Source organism: Camelina sativa, chromosome 4 (genome assembly GCF_030686135.1).
Source record: "Camelina sativa cultivar CO46 ecotype springtype chromosome 4, ASM3068613v1".
In the NCBI taxonomy this organism is placed as follows: domain Eukaryota; kingdom Viridiplantae; phylum Streptophyta; class Magnoliopsida; order Brassicales; family Brassicaceae; genus Camelina; species Camelina sativa.
Window position 1 is genome coordinate 25,777,884 of NC_141883.1, and position 23,381 is coordinate 25,801,264.

The window sequence follows — 23,381 nt, forward strand, 5'->3', positions numbered from 1 at the left end:
TAGTTAAGGTAAAGGTAAGCCTTTTAAATTAGTGGCTTCGCGAATTGGTTTTTTAGTTTTGCGGACAGAACCTAAAAACTTCGAACTTTGGTCTGCGGTACAATCAAATCTACTGAAACAAGTTCTATTCGTCGACTCGAGAAGACTTGGCTCGTTTAAAAGTTCAAGCTTTTCCTAGATTCTAGTCCTGGTAGAAATTTTTTTATCGCAAAGCTTGGATTTGAGAGTCATGGAAGCGAAGAAAGTGACAGAAGAGGAAGCGGAGACATGGAGAAGAGAGATAGTAACAAGCGTGATGAGATTAGTGAGCTCGAGATTGCCTCAGACAGATCTAATATCACTACTTCTTGTTAGCCCTTGGCTTTATCGCACCCTCGTCTCCTACCCTTCTATTTGGCTGGTAACAAAACTTTTTTACTTCTTCTCTTTTTGACTTTTTGACTATTTGGCTGGTAACAAATCCAAGTTTTCGAATTTTTCTATACTTAATCTGATTCAAAGTGTTTATTGTTCTCTTTCAGAACATTGATTTGCGCGAGATGACCAATGCAGGGGATCGGCTTTTAGCTGCTCTGTCCTTGGTTAGTTAATGTTAAAAGTTTGATACTTTTAGTTTTTGGCCAAGTTTGAGCAGAAGTCACTCATCGTGGTCTCAAATTGTGTAGCCAAGATATCGGCAAGTGAAGCATATCAATCTTGAATTTGCCCAAGGTGTTGTGGACAGCCATCTTAAACTTGTGAAAGCCCGGGTAACTTTTTTTCGCAGACTCTACCAGTAATTTACTCACGACTTTATGTTTCTGACTACGTGAATCGTTCTAGCCGTTTGAGTTTCTGAAAATATTGTATTGGCTTGCTATATGACAGTGCCCGGATGCTCTCTTAAGTTTAGAATGCTTGAATCTTAATGGGTGCCAAAAGATTTCGGACAGTGGAATCGAAGATATAACTAGCATATGTCCCAAGTTAAAAGTTTTCTCTATCTACTGGAACGTGAGGTAGTATTCTGTCTGACTCATTGGTTTCAAACTTCCTGATTTTACCACATGAGACATGCCTAATTCTAGATATAATGTTTGGCAGGGTGACCGATGCTGGCATTAGACATCTAGTGAAACATTGCAGACATATCATTGATTTGAACCTAAGTGGCTGCAAGGTATGTTTATATATATCCTTGGAGTTTTATTCCTGATGGATTGCTGTAATTATGGCAGTGTCTTACACACATGGATACCCCTTTCTCTTCGATGTTCACTGTTTGTATTAAGTGAAAATATATGATTTGGATGTGCAGAGCCTAACGGACAAAAGTATGGGGCTAGTAGCTGAAAGTTATCAAGAATTAGAGTCGCTGAATATCACCAGGTAAGTTGAAAAAGGCTTAAGTCTTTACATGGTGATGATAGATAATCCATAACATTCTTGGATAATGTCATTCTTCGTTTGTTGATTGTCTGTCTATAATGGTGGAAGCATGATTTCTATACATTTTCATTAAAGGATTATGGTATTTGGTTTTTTTTGTTCATGATGCCACCAGGTGTGTTAAGATTACAGATGATGGTTTACTTAAAGTGCTACAGAAATGTTCCTCTCTCCAGACCTTAAACCTCTATGCTCTTTCAGGGTATATATAGTCAGCACATATTTATTTGTTTCTGGATTTATTGATAAGCTAGCTGTTCTAAGTCCTGGCACTGATACTGCATATTCTTGCAGCTTCACAGACAAAGCCTACAAGAAAATATCACTTCTAGCTGATTTAAGGTTCTTGGATCTATGTGGCGCTCAGGTAGGAGTCTATGAATCCCATTTATTTGGTTGCATTTGTCCTTTTTCCTTGGTGGATGGATGGATGAGTTTAATTGAGATCCTGGATTATCTTTCACCGTCTTGTAGAGTATAACTCAGGGATTGATTGCTAGCAAATCCATAGTACAGATTATATATGTTGAAAATGGTATTCGTATCTTTTATACATATCTGTAACTAAGAGTCCGGCTTTGGTTGCCAGAATATATCTGATGAGGGGATTGGAGATATAGCTAAATGCAACAAACTAAAGTCTCTCAACTTGACATGGTAAGCTAAGTCTCCCCCTTACAAGAAAGATAACAAAGCAAGAAGCTGCGTTTTTCATTCCAAATGCTTCTTAAACATGGCAGGTGTGTGCGTATCACAGATGCAGGTGTGATTACCATGGCTAATAGTTGTACCTCCCTCGAATTTCTCAGGTATAATTTTATTACAATTCTAGAACTATTTTGCTTTGTTGTTGTTGTTGTCAGTGATTATTTTTGCTGACACCATCCAATGAAAAACCGAAAAATTGCAGCTTGTTTGGAATAGTAGGAGTGACTGATAGATGTCTAGAGATTCTCTCGCAGACATGCTCTACTACACTCACCACTCTTGATGTTAATGGCTGCATCGGCATCAAGGTGTGTACTGTGACTTTTTCTCCAGTATATCAGTAGTTTCTATGTTGTGGTGATGCTGAAGAAGATCCAACACTTTTCTCTTTACTTAGTAAAAAACACATGATACAAATTTTTTTGCAGAAACGAAGCCGTGAAGAGTTGCTTAAGATGTTCCCTCGTCTGACATGCTTCAAAGTACACAGCTAATTTGCTCATTATCTAAGGACTCTCAACAAGTGTCTATCCTCTTTTTTATGATTCACAAATCACAATCTATTAGGAACAGAGGAGAGTACTCTTATTATCTTAATCAGATGCTGTTAACTGTGACTAATATGCTTTACTAACAAGCCCAGTATATCGTTACGATAAATCCAATTATCCAAACAGTAAACAGCTGAAAACAACACCACGTGTCACGTATTTGATGCATTAGTATACAGTAAGATTATGTGCGGCTGTATAAACTACAAATTAGCAAATATCTGTAACGGTAAAAAAACCTTAAACAGTAATTATCTTGGATGGTTCTTAGTTATTTTGGATGGTTCTTTTACAGAACCAGGAAAAAGGCAAAAAAAAAAGCGAAGGGACAGATGAATACTTGCGGATACGGTCATTTCATTTTCTTCTCCTACACTTGGTAAATTCTCAATAACCAGAACAGAGCATAACTAACTATATATACATTTTCAATGATCTCATCCCTGCATAACAAGAATCTCGTGAATATCTGTCCTAAATCCTAATGTTCCAGAACAGAGCATAACTGTATATACATTTTCAATGATCTCATCCCTGTGCATAAGGAATCTCGTGAATATCTGTCCTAATGTTCCAGAACAGAGCATAACTGTATATACATTTTTAATGATCTCATCCCTGCATAATCTCGTGAATATCTGTCCTAATGTTCAGTTCCTTGGCCAGCATCAGTTTTTGTAACGGTGACATCTGTTCCACCGTCAAAACTGAGCTCAGCTTCCTAAACCCATCCAGCCATAGTTTTTTCGACCTGCCATGCCATTATGTTATGAATGTGTTATCGAAAAATATAAAAAATCTGGAGAAAGAAATTTAGATTGGTTATATGCTCTTACCATGGGCATGCATGTATAGCTCGGTAGTAAATCTTTGCAGCTGCTTCTAAATCTTTTGCGATGTCGATCTCATATGCAATATAGCAACGCCATAGAATGACCGACTTGTTTAGTGTATCTTGTGCAAAAGCCCTTTCAAACAATCCACGGATTCTGTGTGAGGAGTCTTCTTTATTCAACTCATAAGAAAGTGCCAATAGCCAAACAACGACAGATGAATTCCTGCATGATTAACATATTAAACTAGTTTAGCATCGATCCTTCTTCTAGGAGGAAGACCATAAACATGTAACTGTTCGTCTTTAACTAAGCTAAGCATCCAATATCTACATTACGCAGTTCTCGTGAGAATTTTAACAAAGTTTGTGAAAAAAGCTTACTTGCGGGAATAGTCATCAAACATCATTCTCAGTCTATGGGATGTCGTACGGTGACTACAGATGTTCACCAAAGCTCGATAAAGCTCCGGATTGAGAGGATACAGTTTCAGTCCGTCTGATATGGGGATCCGAAGTTGTGAGAAAGTTCGATCGTCCTGGTGTCTCTGAAGCATTCTCGCATAATAATTGAACAAGAGTTCAAGTTGATGACTTTTGCTTTCTCTTCCTGGATACAAATACAGATAAATAGTGCATGCATGAAAATTTATCTGTACATGGAAAACATTTCTGATGCAGTCATGCTCATGTATACTAGTATGGAAATCAGTAAGAGAACACGGTTATTGATCTAGGAAATAACCTGGAAGAACAGAACTGATTATGTGCTCTAGGATCTGAACAGCACCAGGAAGGTTATTTGTTAACTCCTCAAATAGAGCTGCCGAACAAACAAGCGCTGCTGGTTTATCATCAGTGACACCACTAGACCATGCTGATCTTATCTTCTCAAGCTTCTCTTTAAACCCTTGGCGTGCTCTAGGGATTTGCATGCTTAAAGACTCGGAAGTATAAGGAATATAAGCTAGACCACTTCCCAGGTAGTACAGAATGTGCATAGCACGAGATGATGATTCTGTATCCCTACCGCTATTGGCTAATTCCAATTCAGCATACCATAAACATAGCAACGAAGCGTTGTACTGTAATCCCTGCAATGATAGGTGAAATATACTTAGCAATCGTGGAAATTGGGTTGATGTTTCTCTGCACAAGTGCACAAGAAATAAAGTATACAAGAAAACCTATTCTAGCGATCTCCACTAGGTCATGCTTCCCTATAAATTACCCAGAAAAGACTGTCTTATAACAAATAACTCTACTATGATCCGTCCATGAAATATTATCTTGTGCAAGCTCACAACTGGGAGGGGGCACCAGTTTCCTGGAAGTGAAAATTTGAATCAGCAATCACAAAACCATGATAACTCATCTAGAAGTTCTTTTGAATAATAATAAAAAAATAGGTTTCATGGAACGTTGTATCACATGATAACCAAAAGATCTGGAAACTAACCTTAGAGAGGCCACAGATAGAAGTCAGTGCCATGTCGAAGAGTTCTCTTGCACGGTTCATATTTCCAGAAGCAGCTTGTCGCAGTGCAATAACTCCACAATGTGATAGATCCTGTTCATAGAGAAGGAATCAGTTCAGGTGAGCTGAAGGAAAAAAACAGACCACACCAACAAATTGGAATGGGACTTACCTGCTGGTAATTTTCCAGGAGACGATCGGCCAAATCTTGGCATGGTGTAGTTGCTACCTCACATGTTTTCATATTTGTTACAAATAGCTCTTCTGCAACAAGCACAGCTTCTTCCAGAATGTAGTTGTGGGGAAAAACATTTAGACAAAGCAAGATGGCATTGCGGAGAAATTTCATCATCGCAGTCCGCATAGATATGTCACAGCTGCCACCTAAAAGAGATCCCAAGCTGAACCCGTAGGCACTATCTGATTTCGACAAACATTCATGTACACTTCTCAAGTTTTCTAGCATAGAACCTGACAATGTTTCAAGGGTACTTATTTTCTCACTCCACGACAAACTGTTGCTGGAAGTCCATGCTTACATTTTTTCAGATAAAATTGCAAGTCAATCCTATTAAACATATCTACAGAGATTGAACTTTATTTACTAGGCTGAGCGATTAGTCCCACTTGGACAAAAGCCAAGCCAGTAGACACAATTAGACCTTTGTATGCTCCAAGAGAAAAGATGAACAAAACGATACAGAGATAATGATGGTAAAAGGTAGTGATAGATACCAGTTTTCCGAGTAGGCATCCATTGACTGCAATCTCGAGAAACCTCTTCTTCAAACCATTTAACCCAAGTTGATGTATTTTTAACCTCATCATCGACCGCAGCACTGACAGGCTTTAGCATAGCTTCAGTATCATCTCCAGGTTTGCTAATCTCGTCTTCTATATCCTCATCCAGACCCTCCCGATCAACACCGACCTCTACAGTGTTAGCTGAAGCAATACTATCTCCATTTCTACCTGAGACTGTCCAACCACCTACCCCATTGTCATCAGGGGATTCTACTTCCAAAATTTTATGCCTGTTTTCCTCCTTTTTCTCCAGCCACAATGACCATCCAAAAGCTCCTTCTTCTCCAACTCTAGCACCATTACTGCTCCAAAAGTCCTTAAACGATCTTATTTTACTCTGTTCAGTAAGCAACGAAGATGGGCAGAAAATGCTAAATTCCACTTCAGCTTGAAATAACGCTGTGGCCAGCTCCTGGTAGCCAGCCTGCCACTCAAACCTGCAGAGGCTAACTAGCATATCAACTAAAAGGAGTTCCTGCTGGATGGCAGCAGAATCCAATGGTTTAGGTGTTGCATCCTCCTGCATAATCCGATAAATAGAGTTAGACCTTACAATGTCAAACTGCTGATAATAAGAGTAAACAGATAAGTATTGAAGTGATTCATCAGTTAGCACTATAAAACAAGAACCTGTCCATGTGGCTTGCTGCAAGCAGAAGAAAGAGCCGAGATCGCCAAAGAATACGTATTTCTCACTTCAGAGACTTTGAATATGGAAAATTCTTCTTGAAGAACATGTAGCAACTCCCTCCATAACTTGTAGCTAGCGGAATTCTGCATAAGTGCCTTTTTGCATCTACTGATTAATAGATCTGTGCTGTCTCTGCTTCCGCAAGTCTCGAAAAGTGCAAGAAACAGTTCTTCGTTATCTGGGTCAAGTTCAAAACCCTTCTCAAGTATACTAATCTTCTGGTCTAAAGTCTGCAGGCGATCTCCTTTATTAACTTGCGTACTTAAAACCCGGTCTAGAAAATGAGCAAATGCTAGCCACGTTTTTACATCATGGGGATGCTCCCTCGTCAGTCTGTTAAACTCTAGCGTTTTATTCAGCACGTAATCCTCCCACGATGCTTCTTCCATCATTCAGTCCTTTGATAAAACATCTTCCTCCAGTGGGATGAAATGATCAAAGGAAGAAGAATCAGTAGCTTCTCTTGAAGCAGATAAGCGAATACGCTTGGTCTTCTTGCTGCGTTCTGTGACTGCATTTTTTAAAAACCAATAGCGTTCCCGAGACTCTGGTGTCCACTCCAAATAATCAGTATCAGTCTCTGGGTCAAGCATAGAACTACCCAGAGAACCTGACCCAAGAACTCTCTGAGCATTGTCAAGTTTATAGCGAGGAACATTCATACTGCATTATAAAAAAGAAAAAAAAAAAAAAAAAAAAAAAAAAAAAAAACAGAAGCAGATTGTTTTTTCAATATCTCCACACTCAAAACGCATTACACAGGACCAGCCATATCTACGAAACTTATAAACAAATTACCTGCGAATAGAAGCAGAAGCAGGAAGAGTATCCAAGTAGTAAGAGTCCTTCTTCACAGGTTTGGAATAGTATTCATCCCTAAATGAGGATTTCCTAGAACGAGATTCATCCAACGCAACATCCATCCTCTTCTGCTTCTTCTGGGAGCCTACCAGAATGAGTCTGGTACAAGAAGGAATTCCTAGCCCTATCTCTCTAAATTTGTTTTAAAATGGTCGGTGTTATATCTCCAAAAGAGAAGCAAAAGAACTCCTCGGTGAAGAAAGGTTTAATTTTGCAGTGGAAGCTCTTAAAAGTTGTCCAGAGATCTCAGAGTATAATGCTTTTGAACTTTATGATTTTTGTGGAAAAATGTTCATCGTTCTGAAGACTAGGAGCCTACCAGAATCAGACTTGTTGCTAGAAGAAATTAGTTCAAAGTTAAAAGATGGTTTTGGTTTTATAAGGGATCAATGTGGTCATCTACTTTGCTGGGCTTTCGGGATCTGTGACACGATCAGTTGCGAACGTGTGGTGAATGGCGTGGATAGCGAATTCATCCCTTTATGCCCCTCTTTTTATGTCAAAATGCCTCTCCAAAAACCTACAAGAGAGATCTCCCAGGTGATGAGAAGCATCGCTGTTATGGGTACAACATCGAATCAGGTTTAATGTATGTCAAAAAATATGGGATCCCGAGAGCAGAACCAGACATGATTAAGGATTTTGATTGTTGTGGGCCACTTCTAAACGACAGAATCATGTGTCCCATCACTCAAGTTTACAAGTTACCAACGTTACAACACACTTTGCAACGCTTGAAGAGGGGACATCCAGTTTGTGCAGGATTGATTTGTTTTAAAGTGTGTTGTAACGTTGGTAACTTGTAAACTTGAGTCACAGATCGTGTCACCACACGTTCACAACTGATCGTGTCACAGATCCCGAAAGTCCAGCAAAGTAGATAACCACATTGATCCCTTATAAAACCAGCACCATCTTTTAACTTTGAACTAATTTTTCTTCTGGCAACAAGTCTGATTCAGGTAGGCTCTGAGTCTTCAGAACCATGAACATCTTTCCACAAAAATCATAAAGTTCAAAAGCGTTATACTTTAAGATCTCTGGACAAATTTTAAGAGTTTCCACTGCAAAATTAAAACTTTCTTCAGCGAGGAGTTCTTTTGGTTCTCTTTTGGAGATATAAGGCCGACTATTTTTATACAAATTTAGATGGACACGGCTAAAAAATCTTTCTTGTACACGACATCTTCTACGAACTCTAATCTATAACCCCTCTGGATCCGTGGAACTACTAGTGTTATCACTATCAATAGACTTTTCCAGATCTTGTTCCATTTCCAACTAAATCATATCGTCTTCGCTCAGAGGGAAATCAGACATTACCTTTTCCTTGTCTGAATCAGAAGAAAATTCCATGCTTGTCTGAATCAGAAAAATCACCCACCTTCAGCTTCTTCCTCTGTCACTTTGGGTCTCTGTTTCTTCTTCAGATTTCTTCTTTTTTTTCTTCTCCCGTCTCTCTTTCTCTACTTCTTCTTCTGTAGAAAGTAGCTCCTTTTAGGGTTTTAACAAAGAAATAAATTTTGGACAAGTAAAAAGACTGAAAATATTTAATTCCCCCACCCACACAACTTTTTCTTCGCTTCTTACTATTATTTCCGTACGAAGCTGTGTTCTCTTTTCTGAAACAACAACGTCATCATGCCGAGTGACGTGTGCTTGATTACATTGAATGGATCATCCTGTCCTCGAAATTGACAATAGAAGGGCCTTTAAGGATGAGAGAAGAGTATTTAGAAGGAATACTCGAGTCACCAACGGTTATTGAAGAAGCAGTACCTGAACAGCTAAGAGGTTTATTGGGTCAAGCTTCTACCACGTTGCAGCAGCTTCCTCAACCTATCAAGGATACTCTAGCCAATGGTCTAAGAATTCCCCTTGTTAAGCCACATAAAGCATCTTTTTAAGCTTTTCCCTCTTTACATGTAAACATTGTAACCACCTAGTGTTGTTGTTATTTGACCAATTGGTGTTAATGGATGGCCACTGTTCGTAAATTGCTGTTTTAGCTTTCTTTCTTTGTTTTTCTTCAAAAGGGTTTCTGTGAAACATGTTTAAATGGAAACTAAGTAACTCTTTTGTATATGACATCTTTCAAAGAGTTGTAATCTCTCGTTGTATCTTTAATCGGATGATATGAGTTTTTTCTTTTTGATAAGTTTTGTTTTATTAACATGCCATGATACATCTGCTTCAGCTAGAATATATAACTCGTATAATGGTTTTACATGTGTATTTTTAGTAGCTCAGATTACAGAGAATTGAGAGAGCTATAGCCATCACTATACCAAATTGCTTCTTAGCTCGTCCTTTGATGCTTGATGAACTTTTGGAGACAGCTGCAATATTTTATATTTCGTTTTCTTTTAGTTCCGAGAAAGCAGGAAATTAACTTTTGTTTTGCACGAGTAGAATCAAAAGTACTGTAAAAAGAGTGCTAGTGTAATACCTTTATGTCCAGCATTCTGAGAGGATTCAGTGAATTGCTTAAATATCTGAGAGGCTGGTGAATTTAGAGGCAAATGTAGAAGCTCTTCTTGCAAACAAAATTAAGTAATGAGAAAAAGATATAGTCTGTCACCATGCAAAAGCTGTTGAATTATTCAAGAAAATATTGTACAAGATATTTGGTTATGAAATCTGTCACCTGGGCATTTTGAGATATTTGCAGGGACGTGGCAAGCCAAAGGGAGGCTCATTGCACGATTGGCATCAACTTTGAACCCTAAACCAGGATCATCTCTGTCTTTGACAAGAGTACAAAGACATCTCTTGGTCTGCCCTTTGTCTATGTTTACCTTGAGTTTGCTGCAACATGTTGAGTCTGGAGCTTTAGCTTTGTTACTGACATAAGGAAGACAAGAGTAGAGATCAGACATGGCATCCTGACATCCCTTTATGTCCTGATTCAGATCTGATCTCACACCAAGAAACATTACTGCTACTGTTATGCATAGAGCCAACATTTGAGGATTTTGATTGTAACCCATGAATCTTGCCATCAGTTTATGCAGCAGAGTAAGAAGTCAACATGGCTTTTTATAAGCCTATCTACAGACTTGCTTCTTGTTCACATATGTTTCCCTCTCTACTTGGATAGATTAGTCAAAGTTCTAACTCTGCAAGAAACTTGATTTAAAATGCTCATATAATGAGTACTAGTTGACATGTCCCATGTCTGATTGAAATTGGAGTTTGGATCATCTGCAATTATTGGAGGGTTACATATAAATATAGTAAGCTGTTCATAATTCGTTTTCACAGTATCTGCAAGATATCCCACAAGTAAAGCGAGTAGAACATTGATGGGTCAAGCTGTATTGTTAAAGTTTAAGGAGGCTTGCAACCATACCTAGAAGAGACAGTTTTTATACTCAGGTGAATTGACCGTAAACTCCCGTCAACATTTTTTTTTAAGAATCTAATGTTTACATTGTTACAATGACAAGCCAGTGAAGACAAAACCTGCTGGCAAAGAGGAATAACTATAAGAAGAAAAACCAAACGAACAGAAAAGTTATCATACTTCTTACATTGAGAGCAAACTAAATAAAACTGTGATAGAGTAGAACGCAAGCGAAAAACCCAGCAGGAGAAAACCCGGGGACATGGCACGCGATCTTCCTCATGTAGATTAACCATCTCCACTGGAACATGTCTTTGAGTAGCGGTTATTACAGCTGCAGTATCTCTACAAAATATATTTTCATCTGTGAAGTTTGCAGCATCAGCGTCTGGCCCTGGGCATGCAGCGGAATTCAGCTAAAAGTGCAATGTGATCAGAAGACCATTCTGGAGATGGAAGAGCAGTGTCCTTCCTCAAGCTCTCTTCATCCAACAGTTCCAATAATGATTCCACTGTTAACGTATCAGCTGAAACCAAAAAAAAAAAAAAAGCAAAAGCAAAATGTTTACATGAAAAAGAAATCTGAGTTGAAAGCAGCCAATGGCTGCGAAAGCAGGGAAGTTCTCGCTTAAGTTAACCTGTGTAAAATATGTAATCAAGTGTGCCTATAAAGTCCCTGGTACAGTTGGTAAACAATGGTTCATTTGATGCAGGATCCATTCTTCTCCTTTGCTGCTCAGCAATAAGGCTGCCTCCCATTCTTGCAAATGATGAGTAAGCACTAACCTGCATTGCTCACAAGATGAGATAATTATCCATATGTAGTAGTTCTAAAGTTTATAAGTATGTCTTTGGCGGTTCTATGCATCTCTTTTCCGTTTATATGAAAGATAATTACCAGTGGCAGCTGATGAGTTAGCTTGGTGTGAGGACGCAAAATTCCAAGAGGATCGACCATCAAATCTGGGTGCAATGGATCGACCTTCCCCATAGCAAGAAGTGAATGAGGGGCACTAAAAACAATTAGAAAGAACTCGAAGTTAATTCAATTAGATACCATAATCATAATTTGATATAGGTTAAGACAATTTTGCAGTTTATGCATAGCAAATAGTTAAGCCAGCCGGACCTCGCTGGTACTGTGTTGAAATCTCCACACACAAGCATCGGAATATCTGCACTAGCAGCTATTTTCTCCAGTCCCTTCAATAATGTGTGAACCTAGTTTGAGCAAGAATGATTATTAATCAGTAGTGATGTTAGAACCTGAAATCTGAGAGGTCTTTTACTATGAGAAGTAAAGACGAACCTGCCAGAGCTTGACATCCTTCAGTTCATGAGAAACGTTTACATGCGTGTTAGCCTGCACTCATCAAGAAAGAGAGAAAATGTTATCAACTCGAGATCTTTAAGGCAGAAGAGCAAGTGTAAACACATAAAATTCAAATCTAGTATCATCTCTTACAAAAGATGTGGCAAACTCACCACACAAAGTAGCTGGCGCTTCCCAGGATTGTCAGCAGCCTGGTTGCCAAATTTTGCTTCCAGTACAACTATTAAAGCAACATTGTCCTAAATAGAAAAGAGTATAAATCAGTTTTACATGAAAGACTAACATAGAGAATGTGTGGAAACAGAAATCGCACGGTGGAGCATCTCTGAGTACCTTAACCAAACGATTCAAAGCAGTTTTCTTCTGGGTAACAGGAATAAGAGCCTCGGTCAAAGACTGGGCAGCCTTATTGAACTCAACCTGGACAAGAAGCCCGATGTTTTAACAAAAGCGCTTACATAGATAGGTAATCAAGTGGAACACTAAAATATACCTCGTATTTTTTAACATGAGAAAACCTGTCTCTTCTGAAAAAAGTAGCACATCCATCAATTGTGTTTGTATTACCAACGTAAACCTAAGATTATTAAAAATAAATCAATATGTTCTGGTCAGTACATCTTGTCACATAAGTGACAAGGAAAAGGTTATAGGGGGTCAAGGGGATGCGTCCAAACAAACCTCATTTGTCTTCCTCTTGAAAAGAGCTTGGTATCCATGCTTATCCAGCTCAGGAGCGAAAAACTCATCAAAATGATCATTCTGTACCTGCAAGATGGAAAAAAAGGAATTATTGGAGAGGTATTTGTTTATAATTTAACAGGAAGCAATTGCAACGTTTCCAAGCCAGTGCAACTTGTGCCAGAAAATATTTAGCATACCTCTTGCAGACAAACTATATCTGCGCGATACTTGACAATTTCCCGTAGTAAATTCTGTCTACGGTATGTCCAAGCGAGAGCCCACGCGGGACAGTAACTGTATATGTCGCTGCTAGCGTATGTATCAGCCAATATATTGTAGGAGAGCACAGTGAATGATCCCATAGAAAAAGGTCTTCCATTAGAATCCAGCTGTCCGATAACATCAGCTCCATTAACAGGAATCAGCCTTCGCGGAGAAGGTGATGGAGCTGGAATAACACGGGAGGTCAATATGGTACAAGAAAGGCCCACATTCTGTTTTGTCTCGGCATTGACCACTACACACTCAAACTTCAAAACATGGCCAATATCATCAGCCATTGGTGTGTATGTCTTAGAGCGTCCAACCTCAACAAGTGTTTCTCCACCAGCACCTGTCTTTTGAGTTATGGCTGCGGGATAAACATTAGTTAAACTACCACTGGTGCTGAGAATGCCAGATCCAGACCCTGAACTATTCAAACGGAGCAACTCTTCTTCATCATTTCCTTCTGCAGCAGCAGCAGCACTGGCAGCACGCTCGTGCAACACACGGTGATGCTGCCACGCATCTGAAAAGCACTTGGTAGAACAGTGGAAACTTTTGGAAACAGGAACCTTAGACTTTAAACATCCCAAACACTGCAATGTGGCCGGCTCAGATGGATGCACACTACAAATAGCAACTTTTTTATCACTCTGAACCCGATACCTGCAACAGATGATTCATCTTTAAAAACAGAACCAAAAAGACAGACTAAACACTTACAAACCCCACTTCATAATCATTTTCACACTCAAATTTGCAAACAAACAAAGATTTGAACTTGCTAAAAAGAAACAAAATTCCCGAACTTTCGTTTAAAGAAACTGGAGAGCAGATTGAAGAGTGAAAGAAAGCAAAAGGGATAACATACCATCTGTACTTTAAGAAGTGACCTTCAAGCGGAGCTGATTCAGGTACATCATCGGTGGTGGGAGTCTTATCAGGCCGGCGGAGAAGCACGTAAGGAGTAAGTTCACATCCAACAATAGGTATCTCCGACGGTAGATGTACTCGTATAACGCTAAGCATTTCTTTTTTTTTTTCCTAACTAACTAACTGTAATTTCTCAACACACTAAACGAAGCTCAAAGGTTGAGACTTTAAGTTTTAGATATATATGTAAACTGATAAAAGAGAGCAGAAGAAGAAACAAATCGGATCCCTAACGGATCCGCCATTTACTTAACCCTAAAACCCACCAGCATAGATGAACCCTAATTCTCCCCCCTCAATTTTCTCAACAACAACAAGTTTCTCCAACCCCAATTTTACGACCTAGAAAAAAAAAAATATTCTGAAGAAATTGAAATCCAAAGAGTTGGATCGATAAATTTCGCTACGACTAGAAAAAATAAATAATTTCCAAAGACAGACACAGACCCAATACGCAGTATTTTAATTTTATTTTATTTTTTCCAAAGGGGAACAACAAAGGCTAGAAAAAGAAAAAGAAAAAAAACTATAAGATATTTATTTTTACTAATATCCCAATTACTGCTGAAAAAAATGATAATGATCTATATTAACATTTTTTTCAACAGTTGTTAGCATTGTAATAGACTATTCAAAATTGGGAAAAGACAGATAATTATATCATCACAGTAAACAATATTTAGTAAATGATTATTTATAAAAAGATGTTTGAAAGAGTGTAAATGGGAAATGATAGCAAACACTCATATATTTATGACATTTGTTTAAAAATAAATTGGTAAGTAAATAATAATGTTTTTGCTGGCAATTAATTTACTAAATTTGTCAGTAATTACTTTTGTCCAGACCATAATAAATATTCGTATCTACCCAATCCTAGCTCTTCGTGTCTATCACGCGCTAAAATAGTAAATTGCCGACACGCAGTTTACTTCGTTATAGTTACGCCGGCACGCTTTTCGTTATTAGAAAAAACGGCAAACAGTCCGAAAATTAAAAAGCCTTGTTGGATCGAAATACAAATATCTCTTCCATCTTTTTCTCTTTTGCTTATTTCCCAGAAGAAACCTTTGTTTCATTTTGCTTTCGTGTGCGATCGCGAGAGAAGAAGGGAGAAATAAAAAAATTAGGGTTTATAATCTGAAGGTTTTTTTCGAACACCATTGATCCTTGATCTAGGTTTCTCTTCTATTCGAGTTTCTTTTTAGTTCTGGCTTTCATATATCTTCTCTCTGTGCATGGTGTCGCTAAATCTATGCAGCGTTGTCCTGTTCGATTCCGTTTAGCTTCTAGGGTTTAATGATTTGTGCATTTTTATTGGTTTTGAGGAATTGATTGTTCTCAGCTTTGCGTTAGTTCATCGTGATTTTGTTTTGTTACGGCCTTTTATTGTTTAGATTTTTCCGATTAGCTGCTGAGGTTTTTTTTTCCCTCTAAGGTTCTTCTAGAGAGATAGTTCTCTCGAATCGATCTGCATTTGTTCTTCATTTTCAGTATTTTGATTTGTTGAGTCTTCCTGTTATATCTTACATGCACAGCTGCAACTTGATTTCTGGAATATGAACTTGTTCTAACTGAAATTTATTACGATCTTAGGGCTTTGATCAAAATCAGTTGGTCTTTCTCGGAGGTTGTAGTTTGCAATCATGAGTTCAAATTCATGGGCTGATGTCTCTGAATCGGAGAGGGCACCATCTGGTGGTTGGGGTTATTCTCGTCCGTCGCGAACCAACTATGTTCCTCCACATCTCAGGAGTCGTACACCATCTTCGGACTTTGCTGCTCCTTCACCTGGTAATGATCGTGGGGGATATGATGGTCCACATAGTGGTTATGGTGGTCGAGGCCAAGGTTATGCTGGTCGAGGAGGTGGTGGCTACGCTGGTAGAGGAGGTGGTGGTGGCGGTTGGAATAACAGAAGTAGAGTTTGGGACCGTAGGGATACTGAAACTAACCCGTTTGGTAATGATGGAAATGCAGACCCGGCTGTTACCGAGCAGGAAAATACAGTCATTAACTTTGAGGCGTATGAAGATATTCCCATCGAGACAAGTGGGGATAATGTACCACCCCCTGTTAATACATTTGCAGAGATAGACCTCGGAGAAGCTCTGAATCTAAATATCCAGAGGTGCAAATACGTGAAGCCTACCCCTGTGCAGCGTAATGCAATTCCCATTTTGGCTGCTGGAAGGGATTTGATGGCTTGTGCTCAGACAGGGTCTGGGAAGACAGCTGCCTTTTGTTTTCCGATTATTAGTGGGATTATGAAGGATCAGAATATAGAGAGACCACGTGGAGTTCGGGGAGTCTATCCTCTTGCTGTCATCCTCTCACCAACAAGGGAGTTGGCTTGCCAGGTCTGAATCACTGGTATAATATCATATTTTATGTGCATTTCGTAGATCACATGAAGATTTCATGAAAAGACATCTGTTTCATGTTTTTTTTCGCAGATACATGATGAAGCAAGAAAGTTCTCGTATCAAACTGGAGTGAAAGTTGTGGTTGCTTACGGAGGAACTCCTGTCAACCAACAGGTTTCTGTTATTGTTTGATAACTGCTTCATTTTCCACGTCTCATAGACTTTGTGGTTGTGTGTGTGTGTGTGTGTGAGAGAGAGAGAGAGAGAGAGAGAGATAGAGAGATTACTTTTGCTTTTCCAGGCTGTAATTATACTAAAGTTCACTAGTGCGCGTTGTTAAATTTTGGTCTGACAGTTTCTTTAGCTCTTAGTTTGGTTGATGACATGTCCTGGCTGTTCTTTGCTCTGTAACATCCCATTACTCCTCCTGTTTATGTGGGTTTACGATAATTAACTTTTGTGTCCTTACAATGAAAAGCTGCAGGAATCAACTACATTTCATGAGAGTAAGTCTAGTGCTCTTGCTAATTTGTTCTTGTTTTGCTGTTGTACAGATTAGGGAGCTTGAAAGAGGGGTTGATATTCTTGTTGCAACTCCTGGGAGATTAAATGATTTGCTGGAGAGAGGTAGAGTCTCATTACAGATGGTAAGATTTTTGGCGCTTGATGAGGCGGACAGAATGCTGGACATGGGTTTTGAACCACAAATCAGGAAGATCGTTCAGCAGATGGACATGCCTCCTCCTGGTGCCCGGCAGACAATGCTGTTCAGTGCTACATTTCCTAGGGAAATACAGGTTTGTGGAACTCTTTCACATGCCATTTTCTATGTTTTCTCCTTACCGGAGGAAATTCAGCTAGCTCTATCGTCAGTCTCTCTTGCTCTCTTAGTGTCTTCATTGTTAGGGCACTGCTTCATTTGGGTCTCCAGTACACTTGTTCTGAGAATAACGTTCTTTTTATTAACTTGGATAAAAGTGACTGAGCACTTATCCTTAACTTGTGTAAAGGATCTGATATTTGCATGGTGTAAGGAAGGATATATCAGTTCTTATGCTAGTGATATGAAAGAACAAGGTAGTGATTATATCTGCTTGCTGTTGTTCCGTGAATGTTGCCTATAACTGTAGAAAAAAAGTGAGATTTGGTAGATCTGGGAAATGATATGGATGTCCGGTACAGAATCTTGTTTCCCTTTATTGTTGGAGGTTTCATTTCGTTGTCTTACTAATTTTTATTGTTTAAGTTCCAAAAGTTTGGCTCTTAGAAGTTTTGTTTCCATATGCACTTAGTTTTTATTTTATTTTTGTGTGCAGAGACTTGCATCTGATTTTCTTTCAAACTACATATTTCTGGCTGTTGGAAGAGTGGGTTCAAGTACGGACTTAATTGTCCAAAGAGTAGAGTTTGTCCATGATTCTGACAAAAGAAGCCATCTAATGGACCTTCTTCATGCCCAGAGGGAGAATGGTAACCAAGGAAAGGTAATGCAGATCAACATGATTGGTTTCTTGGTTAAATGTGAACATAGTCAGTACTAGTGCTCCTTTTGGTCTCAAGGTTCTGTATCATTGTCTCTTTGTTCTGTATGTTGCATTGTAGTTCAAGAGCACCTTGACGATCCTGTTTATTTTTTTCTACAGCAAGCTTTGACGCTAGTTTTTGTGGAGACAAAGAAGGGAGCGGACGCTTTGGAGAATTGGTTGTGCATCAATGGTTTCCCAGCAACGACCATTCACGGTGATAGGTCACAACAGGTTAGTGAGTCGTTGATATCAAAAAAGAGGATATTGTAGAGTATAGTTCAGTTCAGTGCAACCAAACCTAAAACCGTATTGTGTTTTAATGCGTACAAGGAAAGAGAAGTGGCACTGAGATCATTCAAGACTGGACGGACACCTATTTTGGTTGCAACTGATGTGGCAGCACGTGGTCTTGACATTCCGCACGTGGCTCATGTAGTGAATTTTGATCTACCAAACGACATCGATGACTATGTCCACCGTATCGGACGAACAGGACGTGCAGGCAATTCAGGACTAGCAACTGCTTTCTTCAATGACAACAACACATCAATGGCCAAGCCACTGGCTGAGCTAATGCAAGAAGCAAACCAAGAGGTCCCTGACTGGCTAACTCGATACGCATCTCGTGCTTCATTCGGAGGTGGTAAGAACCGGCGGTCTGGTGGACGGTTCGGTGGCCGTGACTTCAGGAGAGAATCTTTTAGCCGAGGCGGTGGTGGTGCTGACTACTATGGTGGTGGGGGTGGGTATGGAGGCGTTCCTGGTGGTGGCTATGGAGCAATGCCTGGTGGGTATGGAACCGTACCAGGTGGTGGATATGGAACTGTCCCCGGTGGTTATGCACCTTATGGTAGAGGCGGGGGTGCTTACTATGGGGGAGGATATGGAACCGTTCCTAGCCAAGGGTATGGTCCGGGAGTGGCTAGTGCATGGGACTAAGCTTTAACTTCAATTCTTCAAGAACCGATTATGTTCTCTCTCTGACTTATCTCTATTGTTTATTATTAGGGGGCAGCCACCGATGTGCATGTTTGCTCTTTAAATGGTTATGTAGACACGAATCGTCTCTTTGTTCACTGTGAAAAAGAAAACTCCTAGTCCACTATTATTTTCATGAGTTTTAGTCTTACAAAAACCGTAAAAAAAAAAAAAAAAAAATTAATCTATTACACCCCGTACTCTTATTGAAATGCAAGAAAACGAAAAAGCACAAGAAACGGTTTTACTAAATTGAGGATCAAAATGAGAAAATAAATGAAGGTTAGACAAAGCCACACAGAGGTCATAATAAAGAATGACCAACTTCAGAAAGTGATTTGCCTTACTCAGAACCACTTTTGATCTTTGTGTCATCTCTCTATCACAGATTTGGTAAAACGTTTTTGTCTAAACAGTTGATGTCATAATCTGATAAGAAAAAAAAGAAGACCGGAACAAAAAAAAACTATCTGTAAGCAAATGGTGGTGGGTGGTGAACGCGGTTAGCGTCTGGTCCTAGGCTTGCAACGAAATTCAGCTAAGAGTGCAATGTGATTAGAAGACCATTCGGGGGAAGGAAGAGCTGTGTCCTTTCTTAATCTCTCTTCATCCAGTAATTCCAGTAGAGATTCCACCGTTAATGTATCCGCTAAAACCAAAAAAAGAAGACTCTTCCTGTTGAGTTAACTTGGTTTTTTCTGATGTAGTTTCAAAAAGGACAAAGGAACTAAAAATGGCGAAACCTGTGTAGAATATGTAGTCATGAGTGCCGATGAAGTCCCTTGTACAATTGGTAAACAAAGGCTCGTTTGTATTAAGATCCATTCTCCTTCTGTGTTGTTCCAATCCAAGACCCATTCCCGGTCTAACAAGCGATAGCGATGAGTACGCGCTCACCTGTACCAATTCACTTGTCAAATATCCAAAAGAGAGAGTCAAAAAGGGTATAAATTTACTTAATCTAAGAAAAGGAATGTTACCAGAGGCAATTGATGAGTCAATTTAGTGTGGGGACGCAGGATATTAAGGGGATCTACTACCAGATCTGGATGCATTGGATCGACCTTTCCCATTACAAGAAGTGTATGAGGAGCACTGTAATACAAAGTTCCAAAAAAGCGAAGCTTTAGCTTTCTAAACCACTAATCGTAAGAGAATTCTGCATTTCATATATCATGTCAGAAGAATTTATGAATCAACAAACCTCCCGGGAGGCGTATTGAAGTCTCCACACACAAGCATGGGAATATCAGCACTAGCAGCTATTTTCTCCAGTCCCTTTAATAAGGTATGAACCTAAACTCAAAATGAATAAAACAAAAACTTGAGGTGAATACTAATTCTTTCGAGTTCATTGAAATCTGAGTTATTTGGGATATAGAGATACACAAACCTGCCAGAGTTTCACATCCTTCAGATCTTGTTGAACATTTACATGTGTGTTTGCCTAATATCCAGCAAGTTACCACAAAAAGATTAGATGGCTTTCACTAAAAGAGCATGAACAGAAACTAACAGTTATCATGAGAAGAGTCTATTGGATGGGAAAGAAAAAGGAAACTGTACCACACAAATAAGCTGGCGCTTCCCAGAAGGATCAGTAGGTTGATTACCAAACTTGGCTTCAAGAACAACTATCAATGCAATGTTATCCTATAACAATCATTGGAATAAGTTTTGTAAAGAATAACTCTCTGATATTTCGATGTGGCCAGCAAAAATTGTATAGCATGTCAAAAATACCTTAACCAGTCGGTTTAATGCAGTTCTCTTCTGCGCCTGAGGGATTAGAGCATCAGTCAAGGATTGAGCAGCCTTATTGAATTCAACCTGGATTTACAGTCCATGAATTAGAATGGAGATCTAAATAGATGGAGCGAGTAAAGATATAGAACCGATACAAACATCATATTTCTTGACATGCGAAAATCTATCCCGTCGGAAAAATGTTGCACAGCCGTCAATGGTATTTGTACTTCCGCTGAGAACCTAGCAACAACAAATTTATTGTTAAGAGGTTACAAAACATAAATCACTGAAGGAAAGAATGCATGGAATCAATGAGCCAACCTCATTAGTCTTCCTCTTGTAGAGAGCTTGATAGCCATGCTTATCCAACTCAGGAGCAAAAATATCAAGGAAATGATCACTTTGTACCTACCAGATAACGAAATAAGAACACATTAGAAGATTTTTAAAAAATAAAATGCTTAGATATTTACCAAGTCCATACGAACAACATACTTCTTGCAGGCAAACTACATCGGCTCGATACCCAACAATCTCCCTTAACAAATTCTGTCTGCGGTATGGCCAAGAAAGAGCCCAAGGAGGACAGTAACTGTAGTGGTCGCTACTTGCAGAAGTATCAGACAGAATGTTATATGAAAGAACAGTGAATGATCCTGCAGACTGAATCCGACCATCTTGATCTAAGTGCCCCATGACATCAGCTCCGTTAACAGGGATTAGCTTACGGGGACTTGGAGAAGGAGCAGGAATAACTCGTGAAGTCAAAATGGTACTAGGATGTCCCACAGACTGTTTAGTCTCAGCATTAGCCACAACACACTCGAACTTCAAAACGTAGCCAATATCATCAGCTGTTGGAGTGTACGTTTTGCAACCCCCGACCTCAATGAACGTCTCTCCTCCATTTTTCTGAGTGATATTAGAAGGATAAAACGGAGCTGGACCATTGTTGGCAATATTAAGATTTGACATGGACCCAGATAAGGTCCCGGCGAGAGCCCCAGCACCCGCACTGTTATACCGGACCAACTCATCTTCCTCGTTACCGTTCTCAGCAGTAGCTCGCTCGTGCAAAGTCCTGTGATGCTGCCAGGCATCGGTAAAGCATTTAGGGGAACAGTGATAGCTTTTAGCAACAAGGGCTTTACGCTTAGAACAGAAAACACATTGCAAAGTGGCTTGTTCCGTTGGATGCACACTGCAAATAGTTACTTTCTTATCGCTCTGTACACGGTACCTACAACAACAAAGAAATCCAAAGAATGAATCTACAACAAGACCAGAACTTTTTTTTGAAGACCCACTAATATAATAAATCAGAAAATCACAAGTCTCTGAATTCAGATCAAAAATTCAGTCTTTGATAAACCCCAAATCGCAAAATAGGGAATCGAAGCAGAGAAATGAAAGAAGAAAAAAAACAAACCATCGGTATCTCAAGAAGTAGCCTTCAAGAGGAGAGGATTCAGGGATATCGTCAGTGGCGTTGTTCTTATCGGGGCGACGAACGAGAACGTAAGGAGTCAATTCACAGCCCACAATGGGAATTTCAGAAGGTAGATGCACTCGGATCACGCTCAGCATTGCTTTTCAATAACACCTGGGTTTTGATTGTTATCCCGCACACACACATACACTAAACTAAACGAAGCAGCGCACAGCAGAGAGATTTATAATAATTCGAACGAACAAGACCTTCTTTGTAAACCTAATGACCAAGTGGAGCGTACGATTGGCTGATCCATTATTTACTTTGACCCAACAAAAACCCGTCCAATCTCTAGAAACCCTAGATAAATATATCAAATGGTCTTCCTCTTCTCAAAAAAAAAAAAAAAAAAAAAAACTATAGTAAGAGGTAAACCAAAGTTGGATCCAAAATCGAAAAAAAAAAAAAAAAAAAAAAAAAAGGAAAGATGGAATCGAGATGTGGGAGGAGAGATCTTGGAGGAATCCTCTATAAAGATCGATTCTTACGCTGAGAATATGGAAAAAATCAATCAAACAAAAAAAAATCGATTTTTTTTTTTTTTTGCCCCCCGAGTGGGTTTAATATTTCTTTTTTCTATGAAGACCAAGAAAAAAACTATACACTTATTATGAAAAAAAATTAATTGATTTTGGTCTTCCTCTGAATTTTTTTGGTTTTGGCGCTCAAAGATTGAAACTTTTTTGAGTTGTGTTTTAGTAGTAGTATAAAGGGTAAATTAAAAAAATCAGAGAATATGCGTAAAACAAATAGAGGATAATATAACTAACTCAGAGACAAATCAAGATTTATAAACTCGTTCGTAGCCTAACGAAAACAAGACAATGTTTATGGAGTTAATTGATAAACAAAATTTGTGTGCGTTAGACGTGTTTTTTTTTCAGTCGCAGAAATGGCAACAATGACAGCAAAATTATACTGTTTTAGTGGTAGAAAAACGATTCCAGCGAGACCCAGCGACCAAATTGACGGCAAGTATTGCTATGAGATCTGACGTTGAAATTTTCAGCGACTATGAGAGATTTTTTTTCTATCGATGTGTCTCTGAAATTTGTAAAAAAGTTTCATCTGATAGTTACAATGGAGAATAAAGCACATGGACTTTTAATGGACCTTTTATTTTTTTGTTGTCGTTGTCGCCATTTCTGCGACTGGAAAAAAAATACGCCTGTTATATATAGATGATATATTTGATACTACTACTACGATATCAGAAACGAAGATGGAATGAAAGAAAATGAGTCAATAGGCAATGCACATTCAACAAAAAGGAGGTGTGATTTTTTCATAGTCATCTAGAGTCAACATTGTGATGTAGTTATTCTTGAAGACGATTTACAAAAGTAGAATTAACATAT

The 23,381-nt window shown here is 39.0% G+C and overlaps 5 protein-coding genes, 1 long non-coding RNA gene and 1 pseudogene across 8 annotated transcripts; 2 read left to right on the top strand and 5 right to left on the bottom strand.

Moving 5' to 3' along the window:
- Positions 1–5: 5 nt before the first annotated feature.
- LOC104781766 (F-box protein At3g58530) lies at positions 6–2,796 on the top strand. Its single transcript, XM_010506507.3, has 12 exons — positions 6–400; positions 522–581; positions 666–749; positions 868–998; positions 1,084–1,159; positions 1,298–1,368; positions 1,544–1,630; positions 1,723–1,795; positions 2,018–2,085; positions 2,169–2,237; positions 2,339–2,444; positions 2,565–2,796. The coding sequence occupies exons 1-12, from the start codon at positions 230–232 to the stop codon at positions 2,628–2,630; spliced, it is 1,062 nt and encodes a 353-aa protein (XP_010504809.1). The 5' UTR covers positions 6–229; the 3' UTR covers positions 2,631–2,796.
- Positions 2,797–3,089: 293 nt separating this feature from the next.
- Positions 3,090–7,549, bottom strand: LOC104781767 (uncharacterized; annotated as a pseudogene). Its single transcript, XR_015597525.1, has 9 exons — positions 7,290–7,549; positions 6,431–7,154; positions 5,612–6,320; positions 5,169–5,530; positions 4,979–5,089; positions 4,265–4,613; positions 3,904–4,129; positions 3,524–3,745; positions 3,090–3,438 (listed from the first exon to the last, which is right to left on the bottom strand). The product of XR_015597525.1 is annotated as an uncharacterized LOC104781767 (transcript).
- An 861-nt stretch (positions 7,550–8,410) lies between these two features.
- On the bottom strand, positions 8,411–9,393 carry LOC147946203 (uncharacterized). The gene is made up of 3 exons (XR_015597526.1): positions 9,132–9,393; positions 8,916–9,034; positions 8,411–8,830 (listed from the first exon to the last, which is right to left on the bottom strand). It is a non-coding gene; the product is annotated as an uncharacterized LOC147946203 (long non-coding RNA).
- Positions 9,394–9,493: 100 nt separating this feature from the next.
- On the bottom strand, positions 9,494–10,556 carry LOC104781768 (non-specific lipid transfer protein GPI-anchored 22-like). Its single transcript, XM_010506509.3, has 3 exons — positions 10,000–10,556; positions 9,802–9,885; positions 9,494–9,691 (listed from the first exon to the last, which is right to left on the bottom strand). Exons 1-3 carry the CDS (start codon positions 10,352–10,354, stop codon positions 9,591–9,593), a joined length of 540 nt encoding a protein of 179 aa, XP_010504811.2. The 5' UTR covers positions 10,355–10,556; the 3' UTR covers positions 9,494–9,590.
- Positions 10,557–10,735: 179 nt separating this feature from the next.
- On the bottom strand, positions 10,736–14,692 carry LOC104784164 (carbon catabolite repressor protein 4 homolog 1). Its single transcript, XM_087511541.1, has 11 exons — positions 13,851–14,692; positions 12,913–13,645; positions 12,713–12,799; positions 12,525–12,608; positions 12,365–12,451; positions 12,184–12,270; positions 12,008–12,061; positions 11,828–11,919; positions 11,597–11,711; positions 11,337–11,484; positions 10,736–11,225 (listed from the first exon to the last, which is right to left on the bottom strand). The coding sequence occupies exons 1-11, from the start codon at positions 14,006–14,008 to the stop codon at positions 11,080–11,082; spliced, it is 1,791 nt and encodes a 596-aa protein (XP_087367667.1). The 5' UTR covers positions 14,009–14,692; the 3' UTR covers positions 10,736–11,079.
- A 106-nt stretch (positions 14,693–14,798) lies between these two features.
- LOC104781770 (DEAD-box ATP-dependent RNA helicase 52) lies at positions 14,799–18,912 on the top strand. Of its 2 annotated transcripts, none has more exons than XM_087511542.1 (7): positions 14,799–15,091; positions 15,509–16,272; positions 16,369–16,452; positions 16,833–17,075; positions 17,595–17,762; positions 17,922–18,035; positions 18,135–18,912. In XM_087511542.1, exons 2-7 carry the CDS (start codon positions 15,559–15,561, stop codon positions 18,741–18,743), a joined length of 1,932 nt encoding a protein of 643 aa, XP_087367668.1. In that variant the 5' UTR covers positions 14,799–15,091; positions 15,509–15,558; the 3' UTR covers positions 18,744–18,912. The 2 variants fall into 2 exon arrangements, with proteins under 2 accessions (XP_087367668.1, XP_087367669.1); XM_087511543.1 differs by having other exon boundaries at positions 14,937–15,058.
- A 97-nt stretch (positions 18,913–19,009) lies between these two features.
- Positions 19,010–22,832, bottom strand: LOC104781769 (carbon catabolite repressor protein 4 homolog 2). Its single transcript, XM_010506511.3, has 11 exons — positions 21,961–22,832; positions 21,027–21,771; positions 20,853–20,939; positions 20,688–20,771; positions 20,526–20,612; positions 20,349–20,435; positions 20,176–20,229; positions 19,987–20,078; positions 19,763–19,877; positions 19,526–19,679; positions 19,010–19,431 (listed from the first exon to the last, which is right to left on the bottom strand). The coding sequence occupies exons 1-11, from the start codon at positions 22,116–22,118 to the stop codon at positions 19,286–19,288; spliced, it is 1,809 nt and encodes a 602-aa protein (XP_010504813.1). The 5' UTR covers positions 22,119–22,832; the 3' UTR covers positions 19,010–19,285.
- Positions 22,833–23,381: the final 549 nt, after the last annotated feature.